This window comes from Homalodisca vitripennis, chromosome 3 (genome assembly GCF_021130785.1).
Source record: "Homalodisca vitripennis isolate AUS2020 chromosome 3, UT_GWSS_2.1, whole genome shotgun sequence".
NCBI classification, from domain to species: Eukaryota; Metazoa; Arthropoda; class Insecta; order Hemiptera; family Cicadellidae; genus Homalodisca; species Homalodisca vitripennis.
In genome coordinates this window covers 100,102,543-100,129,036 of record NC_060209.1, presented here as the reverse complement: position 1 = coordinate 100,129,036, position 26,494 = coordinate 100,102,543, and the positions used below count along the sequence as shown (strand labels likewise).

The 26,494-nt window shown below is 31.2% G+C and overlaps 1 protein-coding gene across 1 annotated transcript in view; it reads right to left on the bottom strand.

Annotated features, from left to right (window-relative positions):
- LOC124358302 (connectin) overlaps nucleotides 1–26,494 on the bottom strand; it is a 125,490-nt gene that overhangs the window by 69,659 nt on the left and 29,337 nt on the right. Inside the window, exon 2 of the mRNA XM_046810599.1 lies at nucleotides 5,068–5,223. Coding sequence (XP_046666555.1) covers nucleotides 5,068–5,223 — 156 coding nt within the window. The remainder of the gene's footprint in view (nucleotides 1–5,067; nucleotides 5,224–26,494) is intronic.

Sequence of the window (26,494 nt, the reverse complement as noted above, 5' to 3'; positions counted from 1 at the left end):
TAAGGGTAAGTACGAATTGTATAACAATCGGTTCCTACTGCTAAAGTATATTAAAAAAACTAACAACGAAACAAGCACTTAACTACGATATACATGTAATATCCTACTCAACTACTAACTCGACTATATATACTCTGCACAGCACTAACTGTATAAGTGGCACTACTAGACCTATGACCCTATTAACCCTAACGACACAACCTGTTACGGCCCATGCTAAATGGATTATATACATTAACATGACGAGAGAAGTGATATATGTACATGTACTATACATAATAGCAGGTGAATGTGGAAAAATGGTTGAGCACGTCAATCTGTAAAGTAACTATTTACTGATCGATTCAACATCTACAATAATGAGAGTGATTTCAGTATTGCAGTTGAACATTTTAAGAGAATCATTCACTCACGGACATGCATACAATGTTATAAAAGATAATAATCAAAAAGGGCTGTAAAATATGGTCTGGCAGTATTTACATTCCTTTCATTTAATTTACTTTTAGGAAGGCTTCATAGAAATCTGTTTGTTGCAATCATCCTTATGATGGAATTTCTGGAAATTGCCTTATTTAAAAAAATCCAAACTAAACTTGGTATCCATAGCTTGGATGAGTTCGTTAGCTAGTCTTAAGCAATATAAATGTTCAAGATGGTAGCCATTTTAATTCTAGGAAAAGTGTAACTATGTTCAACATAGACTCAAAACATTACATTTTAAAAATATACTAGGTATTGTCCGAATAGACGGCCATACGGATGGACTGTAATTTCGTATTTAAAGCCAACATCATTATTCATCTTAATAAAAAAGGAACCTAATTCAAGCCAGGATTCAAGTCATTAATCATTTTAATCAAGATTTTATACACAGACGGGCAGACAAAATAGCAAACTGTCTTTTGAAATTTTGGCCCTAAAATAAATAGAGTTCTATGGATAGGAGATTAATACATGTATAAAGTTTAAGTCTCTGGCCCTGTTCAGTCATGAGTTTTTGCAACTTACATACATACAGACGGATGGATTGCCCTTTTGATTCCAATATCAACAGAACTCTTCCATCGACTAATAGAAAAAGTCGTTCTATATCTCACTCTTTAGGATCACACAGGCAGACAGAAAGTATTGTATCACGACAATTGGACGGATAACTAAATTATTGCAAGACGGCCCTTACGTTATATTTTCCTTAAAAAACAATCTTGAATGGAAATATGTTTTCCATAATTATAATTATAGTAAACTGAAATAATAAAGTAATACACATCTAATAAAACAGTGCTTTATATGTGTTATTTTTTACTTTTCGTTGTTGACAGTCACAAACAATAGTCATTTTAAGTACTGCTTCAAGAAGTCTAGAAAACCCCCAGATTGTAAATGAATTTATAAATAATTAAATTTAATGACAATACTAAATTATCGACACCAGATACTAAATTATTGAATGCCACATATAGATTTTATCTAGCGACATCAAATAAGTATGAATAAGCAGGTATTTTAGATACTACTCATTAATTTCAATTCATTTAATTAAACATTAAGGATATATATTTTTAGAATTTATTTTCACAACTTGTTTATATGAAACCAAAGTACTTTAAAATATCGTTTTAAACTAGAGTGAAAGGAAATCTTATTAACATTAATTTGAAATCAGCATTAAACTTGCATTTTCGGTCTAATCTAAAGGAAGAGAATTGGAGCAAACATTTTTAACGAGAGGGTTGAGTTTTCAACTCATTGCCAAGGGCATTTAAACCGGAGCCCTTGCCCACCTCCTACAGCCACCCTTTGAACCATTACTGAACCTTCTGCAACAGTTACTTTGTATCTTCTGATTTATTCGGCTCATAATTTTTCTTTTTAATGATTAAAAACTGTTAAAATACGCCAGAGGCTCAGAAATTATTTCGATTCAAAAATATATCTCGTGCAAATGATTATGATAAGTAGTTTAGTAAGAGAGGTTACAAGTTTTATGTAAAACTTTATATACGAGCTATATGTAGCTTTAATGTTTAGACATGTATTATTATATAACAAACCTCCCCCCCAGTTAGGGCCTTTTGAGGCGCTCTTTAAGCTCAATATGTACTTTGAGCAATAACGTGTGTCTGCCCGTTCTGTTTTCAAGTATGATAGTGTGTTTCCTGTGTAGTAACTCTCTTAGCTTCACTATGACCTTATTTGTGGGGTCTCCAATGGGATTAGAATCCGCGACACTAATATATTTGGGCCAGGAAACCATGAGTTTTAACCAATTACGCGAAAGGACCCGAAAGACAAGGAATGACAATTACGATTGAGACCGCTTCACGACAATCAGTTACCTATCTAATAAGTTATGTGGCGCGTGGAAATAAGAAAAACGACATACAGGTTGTTTCAGACCACCCGGCAGTAATCTCCGGCAGTTTAACCATTTAAGCGACGTAATAAATTGTAACCCTAAATAAAGTAATAACGTCAAAACATGTTCTTGTCACATTTCAAATACAGAATGTACCCGAAATGAGGATCTCAGGTTCTAATCCCGACGATTTAAAATAGCAAGATACGTCATGTGGAACTTATTTTTTTAACATTTGACACGCAAATTTAAGTACAAATTACCTTAGTAGAAGATAATATACTCAAAATATTACAAACAATCTCTCTGCTATTCAGACAAGGACTATGATGTTTCATTTTTTTTAATACATTTTTCAAACCTTAAAGAACTTTAAAATGATATACCACATGACTTATCTTGCATTCATTATGCATTTGATGCGGTAAATCTTTGAGCACGAGAGGTTTACTTGAAAAGAGTTCATTAAATAAACTATGAAGATTGATACCGGTGTTACAAGCAATAAAGTAAGCAAACTTTACTCCTGTAAACTATGCAGAATATTCATGATCGAGATCCGTGAACTTTCTTCATTAACGATTAAAGTTATTGTTTCTTTCCATGCTCGAGTAAGCAGACGCACGCTTCAGATGTGCAGTTACTCGGTAATAAAGTTCATTGTTTTTCTCAGCTCAGTTGCTCTTTGTCCAGTTTTATTCTACTACATCTTGAAGAATACAAGTTTGACATTCTCCAGATTGTGTTTATGTAAACTAACTGCGTTAATATAAGGTTCTAAATTGATTTAGGTTTGAGATAGAATTTAAAGAAATCTCTCTTTAATTGGTATATTTTACTCGTTAGCAATATATTAGCACCTAGTACTTATAGTTTTCTTGACTGGGAACATTAGAATTAAGATTCGCATAAATTAGCCGTAGTTGCAGCAACTTTCTTGTTTTATTTATTTTTCTGGAGCAGAAAGATTAATCTCCCAAAGCTAGGTAAAAACGCTTTGTATCAAAACATATCAAATTGTTCAATTGCTAAGCTTCTGAGACTAACGAATAACCTAAAATCGGCTGTGAATTAATAATGTATGTCTGTCTTGTAGATTCATCAAGATGCTTTCAACGTCCATACATTACAATGGGGATAATTTTAAAATATTTAGTCGTTGTTTCTCAAAAGCTGATAAAGAAAGTAATTTTGTGAAATTTCAGAGCTCGATGCTGCTTTCTCAAACACCATGTGTGGCTTCAGTCTATATATATTTAGAGAGAGAGAGAGAGAGAGAGAGAGAGAGAGAGAGAGAGAGAGAGAGAGAGAGAGAGAGAGAGAGAGAGAGAGAGAGAGAGAGAGAGAGAGAGAGAGAGAGAGAGAGAGAGAGAGAGAGAGAGAGAGAGAGAGAGAGAACAATTCAAACATTTATAAATAATTTGGTTGTGCTATTGTATTTATATATTTAATTTATTAAACCATTAAAATTTCCAAGAATGTTTTTGGAAAGAAACACCTGATCATTTACACATTAGCGATTTACTCGCATTACTTTGTGATAAAGATAAACTGTAATGACATATTTAACTACTAAATACTTGCTAATGTACTGTATATCTTCTATAATATATGATTTACAGTTTGCTCAAATGAGTGGAATAAACTATCCCATGAACCCCATTTTTCTTTCTATTGCCACGATATAGAGATTTAATGTATGGCTAGTACAATGGTGTGAATTAGTTTCCGCTGTCGATTTCCACATGTTTGGTGGACGGGAACTAAATCAGAGCTAGTATTAACTCTTAAGCAGGCAATAATATTGGTCATTTATACTGGGTGATATGTGATAAGCCAGATTTTCCAAAATAGACCTTCATATACGACCGAATATGAATAAAACGCCCTTGAAATTTGCTTTGTAGTATGAAAATTACAAGATCAGTGAGCATGTGCCTCTATTATTGTCTTACATAAAGTCATAAAAATAATTTCTGGTGTGATAAATATGGCCATTATAGCCATTACACTTCAATATGGTTATAAGCAACACCCACTGTCTACTTATTTACATTTCTTCTAGATATTCTCTTTACTTATTTCTCCTGATACTAGTGTTGTATTATACTCGTATACCAAGATTTCAATTAGATGTGTTATTTCATTAACATAACGTCATCAAGTGATGAAGAAGAGAATAACTCTAAGCACATGGAAACTTGTTCTCTTAAAAAGCATAACCAGGGAATTGTGGAGAGTTTGAGAGTTTTAGTATATTTTTTTTTTACAAATGTATTAAATTTTAGACAACATCAATACACTATTATTTCTAGTTAAGCTTTATTATTGTTAAGATCGTTCCCTATTATATGCTAAATAAGCTTATTTAAATGTAAATGTGATAAAGATTAAAAAAAGTTTTTCATTACTTTTAACGACACAATCTAATAATTTGGTATTTTATCTATTAATTTGTGAGGGCTTTTTATATCAAATTAATTAATTTATGACACACATAAATAAATTGTCAGTAGACATATTTCTTTTTGTATGTTTTTTACATGAAATGTTTTTTTACCTAATAAAACTATTTATAGCGATTAAAATGAAAAACCTTAATAAAATATTTTAGTTGCTATTATGTACACTTTGTGCCCTTTGATGCCCCTATCGATTGATATAATAGTATCTGGTTGTTTTCTCTGTGGAGCCTAAACACCGACCTGGTGTGACAGCGGCTGCCTTTGAGACCTTCGGTCTTCATTAGAGGGTGAAAATGATCGTGGTCCCATGCTGTCGGCGTAACCTGCGGGGCCCACCCATGATGCGAAGGAGGAGGAGAGGGAGAAGAAAGGATCACTCTTGTAGTGGCCGGGTGACTGAACAGCGAGCGGACTAATTTGTTACGTTGATTTGTGGCGGGCAGATTAGTCATGGAGATTGACGACTATACGCCTTGACATATGATGTTTTGGTTAAAACTATAATTTAAAGTATAAAATAAGGAAACAACGCTCATGCGGATTTATTAGCCCCAATTTTCTATTATAACTTTATTAATATTCTATTAACCAGTTATTATGACTTTTTTGAATTTACATAACAACTGATCATTACTAACTAATTCAGTAACAGTTATTGAATTACACGATATGTGATAACGTGTTTCAGAAAGGAAATACTAGTCATTACCTTAACTGTAATGAAACAAATTGTTTTCTGATAGGTTAATGAATATTGCAAGAAAGATGACTTACTGTCACAAGACGCTGTCACGCGACGTCTGGTGTACATTATATACGGGAGTCGTTTATCGTTCGCCGTTTGCTTTAACCGCATTCCTAATCACTTGCTCTTGAATTTATGATTGTTTCCGTTTTCTCCTATTTGGGAATATACTGAAAATGCAATTTATTAATCTGATTTATTTTTTGTTATAGAATTTTACATAGCAATTCAGTATAATTTAACATAATAATATTTATTAATAGTTTATTTAAATAATATTATATAAATCAAAATATCTTGTGGAAAATGTTAGCGGAGGAGAATTAAGCTTAACTTGTCACATATAAATTTAATGAACTGATTTAATATGTAAAAATTTTGCAATAACTATAATAAACTTGCTCCTTGCAGCAATAATACAATTAAAAGAATATTGACAGTACTTGCCTAAATATGTTTATATTAAAATCTACCAAATAATAGTAAGTTTCTGACCATGAGTTACAGGTCATTTAAAGATATTATCTACTTTTTTTTCGTAATAAAACAATAATTATTAATTTTATTAAATTTATTATTAAATTTTATTAATTAACACTTTATATGGAACAGTATCGATATTTTGAATTAAACAACCGATGAAGCTGTAATAATGAACTATTAAAATTTATCATTTAAATAACATGGAAATCAGCATTTAACAACATGTGGTAGATGATACAACGGAAAGTTACTATTTCTAATAAGTATTGTATTTTTAAGACAAATGAAATGTGCGTTAAATTATAATAAGTAAAATTGACCACATATAAATCTAGAGAATAAACTAACGACTATACGAAAAATTCAATCTTTCTAAAGTAATATAATACAAACTTTAACCAAAAATTTATATTACGAGAGCATTTACAATGTGCAAGTTTAATATGATGGGGATAACTTTCTAGTATAGGTGACATCACACCTATTATAATACTTGGTGTGGTCAGACTAGTAAAGAAGGAAAATGTGACGTCTTTTGCGTTTTTTCTCATTCAGCACATCCAAATAGGAAAACATTTAAATTTAGTGTTAAAACATGAGAACTAGCAGTTAAATAAATAATTTTGTAAAACATGTTGAGAATTTTATTATTTATTTATTTTTCAAATAAAGTAGTGATCATAAATTCTATACACTCAAGAGTAAAGACAAAAAAGTAATTTGGTACACAAACGTGAGCAAAATTTTAAGTAAATTCAAGCCGCAAGAGATTTACAACACGTCTCTAGTCATTCTAGAAGTTATTATAAGCAATTTCGTTAGTTTTTCTGTAAACTTAATATGTATAGAACTCTTTAGAGTTACTTTAGCATTATATCATTAATTTAAAGACTACAACAAAAAAACTTATTCAGTTTAAATAATAGAGGGATCGGGGGTTTAATAATCTGACCTCTTTTATTTTTAAACTGAAACGACCTACATTGTTACTAGCTCTTTGCTTGTTAGTATATAGGGAGTGTGTGGCAATACCGAGAGTAATAACCGTCACAACGGTGTATCTAAATGGATACGTGCTAAGTACAGGGTAGCCTTCGCTTTGTACACGGGACATGCGTTAAATATGGAGTAGGGTCTACTAATCGACGAGCAAAGAAACATTACAACGTTTATATTTAAGTAATTTCCTAACTCTTTTTTAGGCCTTCTAGAGTTCAATTTGTGCAACTTAGTACATATTCCTATCACCTTGGGGGAATAATCAATTCATAGTTGGGGAAGAAGGAATCTTTCCTACCCTTTCCAGTATATTCTGGATTCCTTGGTCCATTTTAGGTGTCCTTCTCCTGGCTGTAGTGTCGACACTAAACGTAACTAACATGTTTTTCTATATAGTGGTCCTACTTAACAAAAAGAATCCAAAGATATAGTTGTAATGTCGTCCTTGAGGATATTTCAGTATTATGATCCTAAAAGACCACAAAACTTTATCTTGAATTGCTCCGGAGTGCGCGCTCCCACCTTTAATATGACGGTAGCACGCTATCTAACAATTATTATATTAATGCGGTGTCTAAGCGCTTCTAAACGGCCATTTCAACCCTTTCTCTATAAACCCTTCGTACATAAAATTCATGTAACATAGATCCCAAAGTGCACTGTTATCCCAGTTTACAATGCTTATTTAATCCGATAACACTATTTGACATTGAACTTGTTAGAAAGTCTACATTGCAGAATTAACTGTAATGTTAAAGCTTTTTATAGAACTAAATAATTGCGCAAAACAACCTCATCACATGCATGATAGCTTACTGGAGATTGTAATATGATTACCCTAAGCACACACTGATTAGAATTCCTAGTTCAGCAGTTTTATGGCTGCCAATATGGCTATTGCTTTAAGGCCTATGTCAAAGGTATAGTATTCTGTTTTTGTTGTTAATTAAATATAACTGCCTATCAATATTTATAAATCTAATTGATTATCACTGTCTCCAGTATATAAATGGTATGGAATTAATTTAAGATAAAAACCCTTAGAATCTTAGAAGTTAAGAATAAAGGCCTATTCTAATATAAAACTAACGTAATTCTATGTAGATTTCAGTCTAGGATTAGTTGAGAAGTTAAAGTTATATGATAATTTAAACTTAATAGTGAACATATACGACAATTTTTGTGTGATCAAACTAGTTGACCTTGAATAATTGTATAATTCTCGATTATTCAAATGTGTTAATTGAAGTACGAGTTTACATAGTAGTTCAATCATCACGACATTGAAACTACCATTCGGCGGCGTAAATTTAGGTTTTATGTTAAAGTATGAAAAAAGTAGAGCGGTTAAGATAAACTATATTCAGGTGATATTTTATAGATATCGATGGCTGCGGAGTACGTGTAACTGTGGGTAAATACGCTCCTGCTGGTGGTGGACATGTGTTATTTTATAGATATCGATGGCTGCGGAGTACGTGTAACTGTGGGTAAATACGCTCCTGCTGGTGGTGGACATGTGTTATTTTATAGATATCGATGGCTGCGGAGTACTGCATGAGAGTACGAGTAACTGTGGGTAAATACGCTCCTGCTGGTGGTGGACATGTGTTATTTTATAGATATCGATGGCTGCGGAGTACGTGTGTAACTGTGGGTAAATACGCTCCTGCTGGTGGTGGACATGTGTTATTTTATAGATATCGATGGCTGCGGAGTACTTGCACGAGAGTACGTGTAACTGTGGGTAAATACGCTCCTGCTGGTGGTGGACATGTGTTATTTTATAGATATCGATGGCTGCGGAGTACGTACGTGTAACTGTGGGTAAATACGCTCCTGCTGGTGGTGGACATGTGTTATTTTATAGATATCGATGGCTGCGGAGTACTGCACGAGAGTACGTGTAACTGTGGGTAAATACGCTCCTGCTGGTGGTGGACATGTGTTATTTTATAGATATCGATGGCTGCGGAGTACGTGTAACTGTGGGTAAATACGCTCCTGCTGGTGGTGGACATGTGTTATTTTATAGATATCGATGGCTGCGGAGTACGTGTAACTGTGGGTAAATACGCTCCTGCTGGTGGTGGACATGTGTTATTTTATAGATATCGATGGCTGCGGAGTATTGCACGAGAGTACGTGTAACTGTGGGTAAATACGCTCCTGCTGGTGGTGGACATGTGTTATTTTATAGATATCGATGGCTGCGGAGTATTGCACGAGAGTACGTGTAACTGTGGGTAAATACGCTCCTGCTGGTGGTGGACATGTGTTATTTTATAGATATCGATGGCTGCGGAGTATTGCACGAGAGTACGTGTAACTGTGGGTAAATACGCTCCTGCTGGTGGTGGACATGTGTTATTCATGAAGCACGAAAACCACTTAGCTGGTGTGAACTGAATTTACCAAACACAATGAGTTTAACATGCTTCAAGTTTGCCTACTTAGCCTTCTCTACCCATATAACACTGGGCACTTTCGTTTATTTATTATTATTAATTTTGAATATTTTACGAATAGTATAATTAGGCTTTACTTACGGTAGGTGATATCCAACAGATTAAATGTACGAAGTGCAAGCGTCAGTCTGAAAACATTTGGAAAACATATTTTAAAATGTTACTAAAGCTAGTAATATATCCAGCTATTTATACTTAAGAATAAAACAATGAATATAGTTTAAATCACTTTCTTTATAACACAATACAGCGATTACTTTACTGACACTGTTGTTATTTAATCTATAATACATTATATGATGTAATCTCTATTTTTCGTACCCAAGCCAGACGTCATTAATAATACATAAAATCACGAGGATTTGTGGCCTCCTAAACACGAATCACTGAAAAACTAACAGTATTTAGGTTTGATCAGAGTATGAAATGATGATAAATTTAATATTCTATAATATTTAAAATGAGTTATACACTTTGTACAATATTTCTCAAATATCTACCGATTTGATTAAATATGTAAGCAAAATTCTCACCTTAATAAATTTTCTAATTTTTGTAACAACATTTTACCCTTATTTTGTAAATATTGAGTAAACATTTATAATTAAACACATTTAAAATACATGTTTTAAAATAATATTTGCGTAGGGAACATATTGAATACGGAGAACATTTACCCCTGAATAAACCATACCATTACACACATTACTACAGCTGGTCGTTACTATCCAACTACCTAGATGCAACATGCAACATGGAGCGTAAGGAGATTTTAACATTCTTGCTGATAAAATAATTTTGTAAAATTTTGATCTGTTAGAAAATTCTCATAATATTATAAATGCAAAAGTGAGTTAGTTTGTTTGTTATGCTGATTGTACTGAAATGTTACATGAACATTCTTAGAGTCCCTAGATAACATATAGGAGTATTCTTATTTCTAAAATCCAGGCTAAATCCCTCTGCTCTTTATAGTTCCTAAAAATCTTATCTTTTTCAATTTACAAGTTAATCGTATTTAAATTTATTAATTTAATTTTTATTAATTTATTTATTAATCAATAATAAACATTCATTGATTTTGATAAGAGTTAATAAAACTGAGACCGACCATTAGGTGTGTGAGTGCACGAGCGAAAGCGCTTAGGTTGGCGTCGGTATGTAGACTAATCCATCAGCAACAAACTATGTTTATTTAACTGTCTGGATAACAAATACAGTGTCTATTGTGTGTGTGCTAACGAGTTTGTAGCCACCTGACATTACATTTATTGGTGGTATTTTATATTCTGTTAACCGGTTTTTACGGGAAAACGGATATGTTTATAAAACGTATACGAATAAACCGGTGTTATTGTTTTCTGTTAAATAAAACTACAAAAATGAATAAACCGATTTCAAAACATTGTCTATAGTAGGATTATGATGGCATATTTCTTTAAAAACAATACAAGAGCAACAAAATCCATTATAAAAAAAAAATTCTAAACAATATTAATTCTCATCAATACCTCATACTGATTGAAATTAGATTACACACAACCAGCAAAGCCTCATTATGTCGTTGGGTTTTCATGAAATTATACAAAAATATATGAAACTATTCGTATTTCTTCAGGCATTTTTTAATCTATCTTGACAATTTTTAGGTTAACTATTAAACATATGTATTTCTAAATGGAAAGTAATGTTTATCTAAACTTTGCTTGGATCCTAGTGGACTCGTGGTCATTCTTATTATAATAAACTATTAAATCAAGATTTCAATTAGTTCATTTTTATTTGCAAGATTGAAAACATTATACCATGAATACGTAAACTCTTCTGATAAATCACTGATCTGATAATCTTATAGTGTGTCAACTCTATAATTTCTGCTTCATTGCGAAATTATAAATTCACTGTAATCACCTCGGCTTGCTGAGGGATGTTCCAAGCCACTAGCTCCTAGACAACTCAAAATTCCTAACTGGCTCTATTCGGAGGTTAGGTTTGTCAGCGTGATTTAAATGCAGGGCTCCATTTAGCAGAGTACAACGGATGATGTACTCGAGGTGCTGGAAAGATTTCATTTCTGTCTGCCTGTCCGACTGTCTGGACGATATCTCAAGGAAGAACTGGCGTATGGACTTTATAAGAAATCTCGAGTTTGATTACGGCGCATGTCACTCCGTAACAATTGGCTGAGCGTTAGCGAGCATTTTTTAATAGGTCTTATGAGTAACCATGATGGCAACGTGAAACATCGCAGGATGAATAAATTTGACAACAAACCGAGTACAATCATATGACATTTGACATGTGAGCTAGTAATGAAATGAGCTATAGATTTGAAGATTAGCATGCAACTTCAACGAACTTACTACGTGACACGTTGTGTGGCGTAGTCTACCATGTTGCTAAATCTATTGGAATACAATTATTGTTTTCCCGGTAGTGTTCGATGTACTATATCCACACGAGCACCATATTGGTATTAAACGTATATTATTTCTTGAAACTCACATACTGCCTGTCTTAAGTTTACTGTTTCTTACTAACTACTTACACAGTCTATCATATCAGTTATGAGAAAAACAGTCAATTACAACAAAATATATCTGAAGAACTATTAGAAATATACCACCTTTATCCGCTACTATTATTGTATATTGTAATGTAGTGGTAGATAAACCATTCGTAATCACTGTAATGAATATGAAGAGTCTGAGGTATGAAACGTATCCTCTTAAAATGTTTTAATATCCAAGTATCGCGTTGTTTACATCAAATATAAGAGGATTCCCGTCCTTGAAGTTGTGAAAGAAGATTTTACAGACATAAGCCGGCTTTTAGCGAAAGGTTTTGTTTTCTGTATCGTGTTATAAGTGTTGAGAGAACTGAATTATTAATTGAAGAGTTTTCGTACTTTTCGACATATTAATTTATTATCCGTTTAAGTTAAATACTGGAAAGTTTCATAATATTATTTTATCTCAGCATTAAGACAGAAGTGAATAATTTTAGCACATTAAGCAAATTTTTCCTAACACGTGGAAAGCGACAATACTTACAATCAAACCCTATAATTAAAACCTCTACAACCACTTTAACAATAATAGAGGTTGACCAATCCATTATAATTGTTTAGGAAAAGATCGCACTCTAATAAATGGATGGAAAGTATGTTATTATATATTTTCCTGACCTAGTAAAATCACACGATGATAAAAAGCATCAGATACAACTTGTCTTATGAATACATAGATTATTCAAGTACATTGTGGCTAAGATTGTTGTATTTGGTGGTTATCGACTAAACACCAAATACGTATTGTCAAAACTAACTGATATACGCATTTTGGGAAAAAGAACATGTTTGAAAACGGATAACCTAAAGTAATAAATACATTTTAGTTCAATGAAAAGTCTAAGTACATTACGTGCCCCAAAAATAACTCAACAGATGGTCGTAAAATCAAGGTAAACATATTATCTCAGTGTAAGATGAATGTTAATGTCAAATTTGTATCTGATATTGTTAATTATACTTTTTATTGTTCTCTCCGTCGTTATTTACCAACATTACATTTAAGTTACAATTTGAAATATTGTTATAAAATTACGTGTGAGGTTGTAAAACAAACTCCTATAAAATAAGTACGTGTATGAATGTGAGCGTACCATTGAAGAATGAAAACCAATTGTGTAATCACAAAAAACCTTATTTTTAAAGATAGTTTTTCAATTCTTCTGTACTGACATTTATTCGATTTTTACATGTATACGAGATCCAGTAGTATTTACGGGTCTGAAAACGCCTGAAATATTGAGGAGTGGAAAATGTTGAAATAACACGACATTGACAAAGGTAATTTGCTTTTGATAGGTATATGAATATTGTAACATGTAATAAACGGTTGTCAAAGGGATACCTCACGCTAACTCGCTCCGCCTGGGTGTTCATTGTTTCCACTCTACCGATCTTACCTCTCAAATAGGTCGATACAATTATGTACTTTTATTCCTGATCTATCAGTAACCAAAATATATATTTTATATTCCGTGTAAAATTAAATTTCACAAGGTAAATATCAATCAGTTTAATGACCAAAATAAAAACTAACCCCATGTAAAAATCAAACGAATGAAACGGACATAATACTGATCATAACTCACGAGTACACAAACTTGTTTGGAATTTGAATGATTGTTTTAATTTTTTTTTAATTTGTACATTGGTCAAGGTTAATTGTTTCAAAATTTCCAAATTTAAGATCGTTTAGGATAGTTAAGAGTTTTAATTTAAATCTACAAACATTATTTTTTAAATGTTTTATAGATATTTCTGAAAACTCAGAAAACTGTCTACTAACTATCCATTTTTAGTAAGGATGGACTTAGACTAGATTATTAATGTTGTATTCATCATCTGTATTCTGCAGCTAGATAAGGCAGGTTCCATCTTTTATATAAAACTCTGATAAATTAAGGAAAGGAATTGGAAGAAGAAATAAATAAAAGATTTATTTCCGGTGTTGCTGCTATATTCATGTTCAATAATTTAAAATACAAAATAAAATCAGATTATTTTATTCAGTTGGTAAGTCTGTATTTTAGAAAAGGGATAATCTGTGTGTCTCAGTAATTGATTATGTAGTTTACCTAATCAACTATTATTAAACGTTATGTATTAAACACATATACATTTAGTAGAGCGAATAATAGTAGTAAATATAAAACGCTCTACATGTAATAAACGAACTGTAATTTTTAGACCGAAAACTATTAATTTTGCGTTAAAGCATTACGTTGATACAGAGTTTAAAACAAAATATCTGCTTATTCTTCTATAATGTATAAAATTCTACACAAGTTAAATCGTTAGAAATATATTAGGAATAGCGTTAAGAAACGATATTTGATTTTCCTATACCACGTCACTTTACAATATTAATATTTGAATAATATACTGGTTCAACAATATTGTGCCATTATTAACAATACATCAATAGCTTAAATCTATATTTCATATTTGAACGTTTTCCTCGAGTTGTCATTTTGTCCAGCAATACATTTATAAGTAGGAAAAATTATTCTTTTGAGTCCAAAAACAAACCCAATATTTATTTATTAATCAGAAGGACAGTTAATCGTTGATAGAACTTGTTTTATTTCCAACACGATTAATCAACTCGCAGCACAAGGTTTACCCTCGTTTTATAAAGTGTACGATAAGGTACAAGATTGTACATTCTTATTCTCTATCCCCTAGGATTGTTTTAGTCCCCTGAGACGTAACTACCAGGAATGTCACCTGTGTCCCTTGTTCTGTTCGGACAGTAATTCATGGCTTCCCTAACACTTTCCTCGACCAAACTTATGCCAACATTTAACTTATCCAAAAATCTACAGTTTAACGTAGCTACTAAACAAACCATATTATTATTAACTAGTGTTATTCGTGTGGTATAGATTTTCGTAATGTTAAATGTTTAAAATTAGTAAGGTCATGTTTATTGACTGAGGCCTATTACACAATGGCTTATATAAATTTTATTTCTGTCTGTTTGTCCAGGTGGTATCTCTAGAACGAACTAACCTATACACCTGCATATTGCATGAAGTTTCATTTCTATATAGGCAAGTATAGTTCATGTCATAGGGCATGTCACTTCATGGGATTCATGAGCCTTAGTAAACATTTATAAATTTGTCTTATACATAACGATAATAGAAATGAGCAAACCTCTGAGTAAATAAATTTATGAACAAACTTAGTAATATTGTATGATATATTACTATTAGTTAAATAGTCACATATATAGGCTAACTATTGAAATTTTCAGTGCAATCTCATCAAAGCGTGTTGCGCGACGTGTTGTGGCATTCCCGTATCTTATAATAATAATATTAACAACTTTTATAATAATATTATATAACATAATTATTATACTATACTACATAGACCATAAGTCTAAGAAGGTCGATATAATCCTGGGTATAAATTATGCTCCTGAACTCATAATTATGCAGACGTAGGAGACCATAATAATTGAGTGGAATTTATTTTTTTTTGTTTTATTTATAAATATGTAACTAAAAATGTATTTGGCTAAATATCAAGATATATATATATATATATATATATATATATATATATATATATATATATATATATATTATATTGAATCACTAACAACAGAAATACTGTAAATATCTAGCGTAGTTAATAAAACATCTGGCATTTTAAACCTTGGGAACGTAACTCCAAAATTTTGTAACGTAACTACTATAATTCCACAGACCATACTATAATCGTACAATACTAGGAAATAGAATCATTCAACAATTGATCCACCTATGTTGTACATCTCCCAACCTCCAAGACTATTTTGGCAGGGAGGATATTCTGAGCTTCATTCCTGGCGAAGACAGTTATATTATGCGATACGTTTTGTGAATCACTCTATTAATAAATGGTGAATATATTGTATACGAATTTAAAATATGCATACTGATATATGGGAATTTACATATTTGATGTATTAAACTTAGGTAATTCCATGTTCGTTAAACCTCTCGAATTAAAAATAAATTATATTTATATTATATTATTAAAAATTGCGTGTTTTAGAAAAACGTTTATAAGGAATAAACTAGTTCAATGCATAATAAGTCTAGGGTAGGGAAGATGGTATATATCTCCCCCTATATTTGCATATATAACCAAGTGAATAGAGAAAATTATTGCATTAAATTTACTTATTATTTAAGTCTTCTAGCGGTAGTTGAGAAAAATAAGAAATAAGAAAATAAATTGAGAAAAATATGATATTACCAGGCAAATATACATATTCTGATTTTCTAGCAAATGATATCCGGACCGTGACTTTTAGTCAAAATGAGAATAGCTGTTCAAAAAGCTAAGTTGAATTAATCTAGACATTTGTCTATAGCTTCTGCAACAAAAGGTATTGTATACCAATCTTCCATATTTTAAGGCCTCTAAAGAATATGGACATATTTCAGACATTATGATATTGACCTCCATCAAAATATGAACTAAATTATATTTCAAAAAAATCCAATTGCATACAGTTTTTCCCAATATGATCAGATCCTTGATCGGATGCTCATGTTTTCATTACGCATGTTAAACACGAAATTAAACTAAATACATGTAAGTTACTATTTCAAAATTCAATTATTATTTTTTAACCCCAATCTTGAATTTTACAAACGAATTCGAGGTATCCTATTAATGTTTTACAACATAATAATACCTAGTACATGGAACAGGGGTTATTTTCTTATTCACTATATCACCAAGAGTCTTACATGACCATTGTTATTTTTGTGCATTCATGCATTGTGTATTCATTTTTTTTTTTTTTTTTTTTTTTTTTTTTTTTTTTTTTTTTGAACATTCATGATGTTCTTATCAAGGTGTACAGTAAATCAAGATATTCTACAAGAATAAAAATATTTAACTGGTACTTATTTCTTAACGATGGTTAACACTCATGTTTCATGTTATAAATTATGTACTAATAATAACGTAATAGTGTGTTTGTCTGTAATTAATACAAATCTGTAAAATGCTACCATATTTAAGGAAATGCCCTAATAATATAAATAATACTGTAGATATAATCTCAGTAAACATATATCAGAAATTGCATCTGATGTAAATTTAAGTGGTACAACATACAAACAATACAACCTTGTGTTTTGTAACGATATTTAAGAAAATAATTTGAATAACAGTTGCTGCTTTTGATAAAACTCATTAGTATTCATTCATTCACGACCCACTTCCATTAATCTCCGTGCAATCTAAATCTCCTTTTTTGAATCAAGTAAAATCCTCTGTAGAGAGTTTTTAGAAAGGTACTTGTACAACGGAAACAATACTTTTAAAGGGGCATATTAACACATCAGTGGGCTAAAGTTTAAAAAGTACGTGTGTTAAGCCCAAACAGTTTGCTTGTGTATCGCGGGAAACTTTACTTATCCCAGCAAGTATTATAACATTAATTTAGAAATATACTTCAGAGTAAAATAGAAAAAGCGAAATTGCAGACGAAACTAATCAGACGATCAACGTTTCAGACTAATGAAACTAGTGTAATCTAATCACAGAGAACAGTAATAATGTAAACCCAGAGTAACTCTATGAATTGCTTGTGAGGCTATTACAGCAGACCTTAGCTCCATAATGGCCAATACATAATACATAAGTCTATTACATTATATAGTTCTAATTACTGTCTTACTGTACAAATTGCTTGTTCATAAAGTTATAATGGCTTGTACATCGTTAACAATCATGCCATTAGCTACAAAGTTGAATAAGAGCTTTTCAATATTTAAGATAATACAACTTTAAAAGTAATTTGGAGTGAACTGAGACATATTTTCCCTTTCTAAAGCGTTCTACGGACCCGGACCGGCAAGCCAGGTTCAGCAGACCTATCTAGGCGCTGAACGCTGCCTAAATAAGCTCAATCTGTTTAGTCTCACTTCGGGACGCAGGCGAACACACTGTTAGCATGGTTGTATTATCAATGTGTATTTAGAAATAAATGTATTCAGACTTTGCCAAGTTTTTCAGCAGGTAAAAATCTAACAAATAAAACACGACAACACTTATTTTAGATACCTCAGTTTAAAGATTTTCTGTTTGCTTGTGTGTTTTGTTATATTAATAACTATCAAAAACTAATTCAAAATCAATTTAAATTTTCAGTCAAATATATATATATATATATATATATATATATATATATATATATATATATATATATATATATATATATTGTTGTGAATTAATTATTTAAGTGAAAAATGTATTGATTTAAAATATACTAAAAGAAGAGACTTACTACTATTATAAATGATAATAAAGTTAGATTTTTTAATGTGTAATCCTACTATTAATGTTTTATATGACATTTTAAACATTCTTTTTATTTCTATTTAATTTTTAACTGTAAACTACAGTAATTTTTACTATTATAATTGGACTAACAGTAAGGGAAATAAATTGTTTTTCTCAGTTATTCTTGATTCTATGATAACACCTGACACACCATTGGATTTGTCTCTACATTGCCCACATATTTTACTTTCTAGATGTTTTATTAAACATATTACGTTAAAAAATTTACTTTGAAACTTTAAACCAGCTACATTTTAAAACTGATATATGCAGAAACTTAATATTTTCCAACGCCACGTAACTCAGTATGATAAAGGTTTTTGTCAATTTGTATGAATTTATCACTTTCAAGAGATAACAATCTATCGTATTCTAAAACCACACATACAGACAGACAACCTATAAACTAAGCTATATAAGACACATATTATCATGTATTATTTGTTAGTTTTTACCTGTTGAACAAAATAGTAATATTTTATCAAATCATTACGATACACCTTACATAGCAGGATACTGGTACTGATTAATAATTGCAGGTTTATATGTTTCAATTAGAATCAAGGTTGTTGCTTAAGACTTGCAAGTCTAACACTTCTTAACCTACTGTATTATCACTGACAGTTTTGGATAGAGCACTGTTTTCACCAGGTGTTCATGTTTGTTTGCATCCCAAAGGAGTAACATCTTATGAAATCTTCCTTCTACAACACTTGATTGATTATATTTTGTGCATGAATGTTTTGGTAACATTTCATGGTTGTGCAGCAAAACTTTGACCATAAAAATCGATTTATCTTGGCTTTAATTTAAAAAATACAACTAAATTAATACCTAAAACCAATCATGGTCTCAACATATATTCTTTTTCAAACTATTAAATAATCAATATGTTATAAAACTATTGAACTTTACCGTATTTATGATAACTAGGAAAGACCACTGTTTTGTACTGGATTGAGATAGACACCTCTGGTTTTCAGAAGTATTTCTTTTATTTTCCAAGGGTCTTTTCATTTTGATGTCACTGATGTCAATGGATGGTGGTTTACATGTGAACGTTTAAAATTATCCTCTACACCATTAAGGAGTAGGTGTTTAAGTTCTTGTATTCCAAAAATCATGATTTCCATTCATATAACAATCCCTCATGGATATTGGTTTATATTTAGGGACACCTGATATGTAACAACACCTTTTCCAACAAGCCATCTTTCCTATCCTTACATCCTTGAAGAAGAAGCTCTTATTTCTTCTTGGGCCCTCAATAACAAAATATGTTTGTAATACCAAACTTTTGATGGATACAGGCGGCCAGTCCTCACATCCGATTTCATTGACATTTTCTTCTTTGAGGATCCTCTTCGAAAACTTCCTCGCAAATATCAATATTATTAATCAGAGATTTCACATCTCAATCAAGCACTATAACTGCACAATTCCTCTGGTTCTTTGCAGGTGTGGCACCTAATTTTTGTTAATTACCTTTAATCTGAACACACCATAAAGAATGGTAAGCAAGAATTAATATACATAAAGGGTAGAGAGTATCTCATTTCTAAAGTCACCAGCACAGCTTGTTCGATAGCTCACTCATTAAAACATGTCTGAATAACTAATACGGCTCTATTGTCTGATGCCAGCGTGCAAACTAGCTCGATGGTCTGGCAACAAGCGGTCGTCTGACTATATCTAATTTTTATCGGGCCGAACCTTACGCCCCAACATCTTTATTATTAAATTTGATCCTTGGTGTGAACTCAAGTATTTAAAGTTTACGTTAAAATAAATTTATATGTATTAAATTTTGTAAGGTTTATACATTAAATAAAATATAGCTTACAATGTGATTGAACTTATCATGAGATAATATTTAAGATTATAGATATATACTGTATTTTTCTGAACTGTAATTTCTGCAACAAAGGACTTTTTAGTGGAATAATAAACTAAAACAGGTATTGTGTATTAAGTATTACCGTAAAGAAGTAATACTTTTAAGTCTCTAAAACTAATTATGACCTAAATTAGATCTAGTTCTTCCCGTTCAACATTATATAACAGTTTGATTTCGTATTCTTTAAAATGTGGTATGAATAAGAAAATTACTCAGGCGCGATGCTGAAAGTCAGATATTACCACAGTCAACGCTTTCAAACGTTATAAAAAATATTTTATATCGTCTTTTACGAGAATAACAAACCATATGCTCCCCAAGATATAATATAATATAATGTGTGTGTGTATATATATATATATATATATATATATATATATATATATATATATATATATATATATATATATATATATATATAAATATTTATTTATAAATTTATGGTAAATAACATAATGCGCGTTAATACTATGATGATAAAAATCTTTCAGAAATAAATTCGTGTCAAAGTCTAATTCCTGAAGGTATATAATGTTTTACCATATATAACACGGCTTGTTTTACTTGAATAAAATAAAAAATGTTTATTAAAAAATGAGGATTAATTTTAGTTTTTTGTTACACCAATATCTGCAGTATTACCTACCATAATCCGCCATAAAAAACGTAACCTTGCCATATGCCAACCCATAATTAAACCTAAGGAGGAGAAATTAAATATAGATTGGACATGAGTAGATCAGCGTCACTTTCATTGCAAAACAATGAACATCATCAACTGTAAGAAACTTAAATATTTACCTGCTTAATGTATTGAACCAATTCTATTTAATTATAATGCAAGTCACTAATTAATTCAATATTTATGTATTTATTACAATCCCATCATACATCGACAAAATGTTCAACTAGTGTGATTTCTAGAAATTATTTTGAGCTAATCACGTTTCACATTTCAATAATATTTTTAAAATAAATAACTGTTGCTGAATTGAGTGTATCACTGCTCACCATTAGTTTAATAAAAATCTCGTAGTAGAGGCAGCTATATCCCGGGTGAGAACGAGATAATATGTTTTTATGTATTCAATACAAACATGGGCTTGTTTTCATTTGTTTATTTATATTTCATACTCTAGGTAATATACAAAATGCATATATTTACATGCAAATACTAATATTATTCACCAATATTTTTGTTTTAATATAACTAGAGTACTGGGAAGTTTTCATCTGTTTCATATTAAAATTATATTCGTTTCATTTTAAAGTTAAAACATATAATGTATAACGCAAATTGTATATATAGTTTTAGTCCCTTTTTTATAGTTACTTATAAACTCTCAAGACGAATGTTGATTCTTAGGGCACCTACTAATTTAGTTTTTCTATTTTGGTTTTTAATGTTTGTGAATTGCTGCCAGGCCCTTCACACCACTATATAAGTCTAATGTAATATTTCTCTTCCTGTTAAACAGGTGTCTGTCCAGAGTCTTGAACTTAGTACTGTCTTAAAGGCTAAGTCAAGAACAAGGCACTAACTAAATTATCCGTAATAGGGGACGTCGTGTTTTGACCAATAGAATAAACTGATTCTTAGCTACGCAGTTTGCTAGTCAAACATCTGGAGACAACGTATCTCTTTGACATTTTAAAATGATCAGAAGCCGTGAAAATTGCATTTTATTGTTTGGGATACATTTTCCTGCATTAAAGTTTATGTAGATGATATGCACTATTAAATTTAGGGTAAATATAAGGTAGAAGTAAGTCACAACACCTGTCGTAACAGACGCTGAGGATGCATGAGACATTTCAAATCTAGCTCACTTAATCTTCGAGATCACCTACGGACAGATAGATGGACAGAAAGACAATCATACAAAAAGAAGTTGACAGGAAAATGACACGTCCTATATCTAATTCCTGAAGAAATGAATTTTCATGTAAAATTTGAAGTCTACATAAGAACACATTCTACATATCCTGTCACATGAATAATTCAGATTTTTTTACATTGAAATGGATTTCATGTCAGTAGTTAAATAGTTAAATTTCACTCACCAATTTACCATATAATGAGGTTGAATGTGTTGGAGGTGACATGTTACAATCTACTATGGGTATATTGAGTTTAAAATTTATTTAGTCTGCTTTTTCTCGTAGTACTCATGTTTAATCAAATGATCAATATAAAAAATTTAATAACGATTAACCAAATCCTATGGAGTGATATGCACCTTTATCGAACTCAATGTTCCTCATAAACAATGCATAATTTCAAGTTTATAAGTGTTTGTTTTTGAGGTATTGTGCGAACAGATGAGTCAAATAGAGGAAAAATTAAATTTTCCAGCCCCATGAGTTATAGGCTTCTCTAAAACTCAGCCAATAAAACCTCGGGGTTTATTTTAAAGTGTACCATCTTGGACGTAAATACAGTCTGCTCTAATTCCCTACACCTGTGGTTTGAGATATGCATGTGTGAGTGTGAAATTACGTGGAAACAACCAACACTTCCTAATTAATAATGTTATATATGTAAATTAAACACCAAACATAACTATTTTACCTACAAATTGACTGTTACCTAGGCCGCCAGATGGTGATTATCCTTCACGGCCAGGCAGACACGACGTGTACTACCTCGAGCTATCAGCAATTACCGGAGATCAAGTCTCACCAACAGCGTGAATAAGAGGAGAAAATGCCCTACAGTATTGAGCAACAGAGTGAATTGAATTAATTATTCGGGCAGTGTATAAATTAATGCTGGAAAAAGTTATAGAAATAGTCAAAACAAATACATTTATTTCTAGTTAAACTGACAACTAGCAATGAAATAACGTGTATAATTTACATGTTATTATCATGAAGCTAGCTCAGGTTTATATATTTCTTGGTATTTTTTAGCGTAAACAAAAGTACATTCACCTTTACGTACGAGGTGAGAAGTTTATCCCTAAGTTGATGAGCAGAAGTGTGAATTCCAAGAGAGAGATTTCTCTCTCTCTCTCCTTCTCTCAACTCAGCTCGGACCGAAACTTGGGTCGACTGAGAAGTTTCCAAATCAATGTTGACAGCTCCGAGAACAAGTCCCGTTGGAGTTGCCGACAAAGAAGGTCCATTTGTTAACCAAATACGACTGGACCGTGTCTTCCGTAGTGGAGTGCTGGTTTGGGGTCAAATGTGCAGCGTTTTTTGACCACAGAAGTATACAGGTTCTGCCAAACTATGGTGCAGTGTTAAACTCAGCTTAGTCGCAGTATATCATAATAGTTTACATTTTGATAAAGTTACATGTTATTATTACCATTTTAGTAAATGTCCACGCTAGATAATAATAGTTCACCACTTTATAGGATAAAGTGCTACATGAATTGAAACATAGTTCATCAATTGAGTGATTTGTTTAAATTAGGGGTCTTTTAATGGAATATTAATACGATTGCTAAGATTGTTTTACAAGCTAGACTGTGATCACATATCCATGACAAGTACATGTATAACTACATATACATGCTGTTTTTTTTAGCAGAAAAAGGCAAAAACGTATCTAACCTAAATACCTCACTGTCAAACACATGTTCCAACTTATCCTACCCGAGGTGTAACCATCCTATCTTAGAGCAAACTTTTCTATAAAACCAATTTTTAATACAATGTGTATAACTATGAGTTATGAATAAGTAAGTTTGTTATGAGTAATTAATGTATTCTATATTTTGATTTAACTTCCTTAGCACAATGAGGGTTATCGCTTTTTTATAGATAGGCAATATCTAATATGTACTTATAATCGGTATAATAAAAAAAGTTCGGTGATTGTTATGACGTACGTAATTGCATCGGATCAAGGAATCTTTATTTTAATGTCTAAGTTAACTTCCCCTTGTTTCCTATCGGTCATGTTGTGATATTCAGCGTTAGCTGAAGTTTAAAATCTGCTTAAAACTAGATTAGTTCATTTACTGAAGGCGTTACTCACAGCTAGCATGTTCCTAGTTAGATCTCACAATCAAAAATATATAGAAACCCTTATGTAATTGTGGTGACTTTCCTGAAAAGAACCTACATTACAAGTTTATATGTAAGGAATCTTATTCTGATGTTTAGGAAATCATTACCTTATTCGTCTTTTCATCTTCACATTACCATGTTGTGAGTCATGTAGTAATTATGTAAAATTTTAAGGTTACAGAATGATAGCGTACTAAGCAATTCACTCAGAAAATACAAATTTTTTTTATTTTTAAATTGTTCTTCAAAGCAACACTCTAAAGTAACGTAAGACTACTCTCGCCTGTCCTGAAATATTTATCATGGTATTGTTAGTAGAACCCTTACATTTCATTTCATGTAATGGGTGTTAAAAAAGATCGGGTTTCAAGAAAAACCCATAAAATGATTAAATACAATTTTTATTTTATACAATTCTTTAACTTCACGTGGTCTGTACAACTGATGAATTTCATGCAGCTTTTCATTATGTATATATGTATATATTATATACATAATATATACACACGTGTGTGTGTAAGGCAGATTTGTAGTTAGATTTTATTTTTCTAATAAGTGAATGTTATAGTTATATACATTTTTCTTTCACTTTACGTTATTGTCAAGTGCTCGATTTTGGTCATTTTCGTTCAATTAAAAGGTCATAGCTGACTCTTATCTGTAACTTTTAAATAATGAAATTTTAACTCTTTTCAATGGGGCTTACTCTAAAAAGACAAGGCATATGGGGCTAAAATTTTGTATCCTTGTAAGTTTTACAAGTACTGGCAGAATACGTTTTAGCACGTTTTCCTTACTGCGCATTAGTTCTCGTAAAACCGCAATAGTACTTACGTATCAAATCATATTAAAAAGTATTCTAAAATAGTAATCTAAATCTCAGTAGGTACAAAATAAAATATTTTGCAGGCTACCTACTGAAAATAAGCATAACAATTTTCCTCATCAATTAAGAACAAAAACATCTTTCACGTAGGCCTTCTTCATGTTGGCCTTGGAAATTGAAAACTTTTCAATTTATCAGAAACTATTTAACCAATTAAATCTACATCCTGCATAAATATCCATGTTAACTTTTAGTTTCTCTCTGGGAAAACTGCCTTTAAAAATGTTGATGAAACTATTAAAGACTTACAGAGTACTAAACCTACCTATTAAGATTAAAGCTATTATATTTTTAATGTCCAAAGCTAATATTGCACTCCAAATTTGGGCCTCTACCTATTAAACTTCAAACGAATAAAAAGTAATAATAGAGTGAGAAATATACGTTCCTGTGACAACATTTTTATCAATGTAGAAGAAAACAATCACTTATTAAATTATAATGCAGAATATCTACTATTTCGTTCTTTCCGTTTCAAACTAATAAATTGAAGACACAGATAATGAACAAAACAAAGTTTGCACAAAGTAAACTTATACAAAGCGATGCCACTGTCAGTTATCGCCAATAACTCAACTCGCTTTTGTTCGGTTTCATACCCGCCAGCTTTTTACAGCGCGGATTTATTTCTGCATTTTGGTATAAACAAATATTTTGCTAGTTTACTCAAATATTTATTCTTTATCTGAAGGGTATTTTGCTATTACATGTGTGGACGTGTTTTTAACGTAATGTATATATTAGGATGAAAAGTCTGTATAAGACAAGCTACTATATTGACATGTCCTCTTGTAAAAGTTTTGAATGTCAGAAAATGTACAATGTAACGTGCGTTCAGTTTCATGTTTCAAACTGATTATTTTACAAATACGTTCATAGAGAAAGTTTTAATATATCGCTATTCTAACCAAACATACACGAGATCCGTAGTAAAGTAAGTATATAATTATTAATTACTGTAAATCGTAGCGTTTTCGAGCAACTAGGTGCAATATTTATGAACTTCATAATTTTATTCCTCTCATTATGATCACAAAAACAGAAATTGGCTTAAAATAGATGTTAACTCGGACAGTATGTAGTTATTGTAATATCCTAAAATCACAGAGTATTCAGCACTGTCTCTAAAACTTCAAAATAATTTCCATTATCCATAATATTACGATTTACTGCAGTAAAACATTATAACGTGTTACAAAAATTTTAACACATTGATTTTAATTTTATTAAATCCAACCTTGAATTT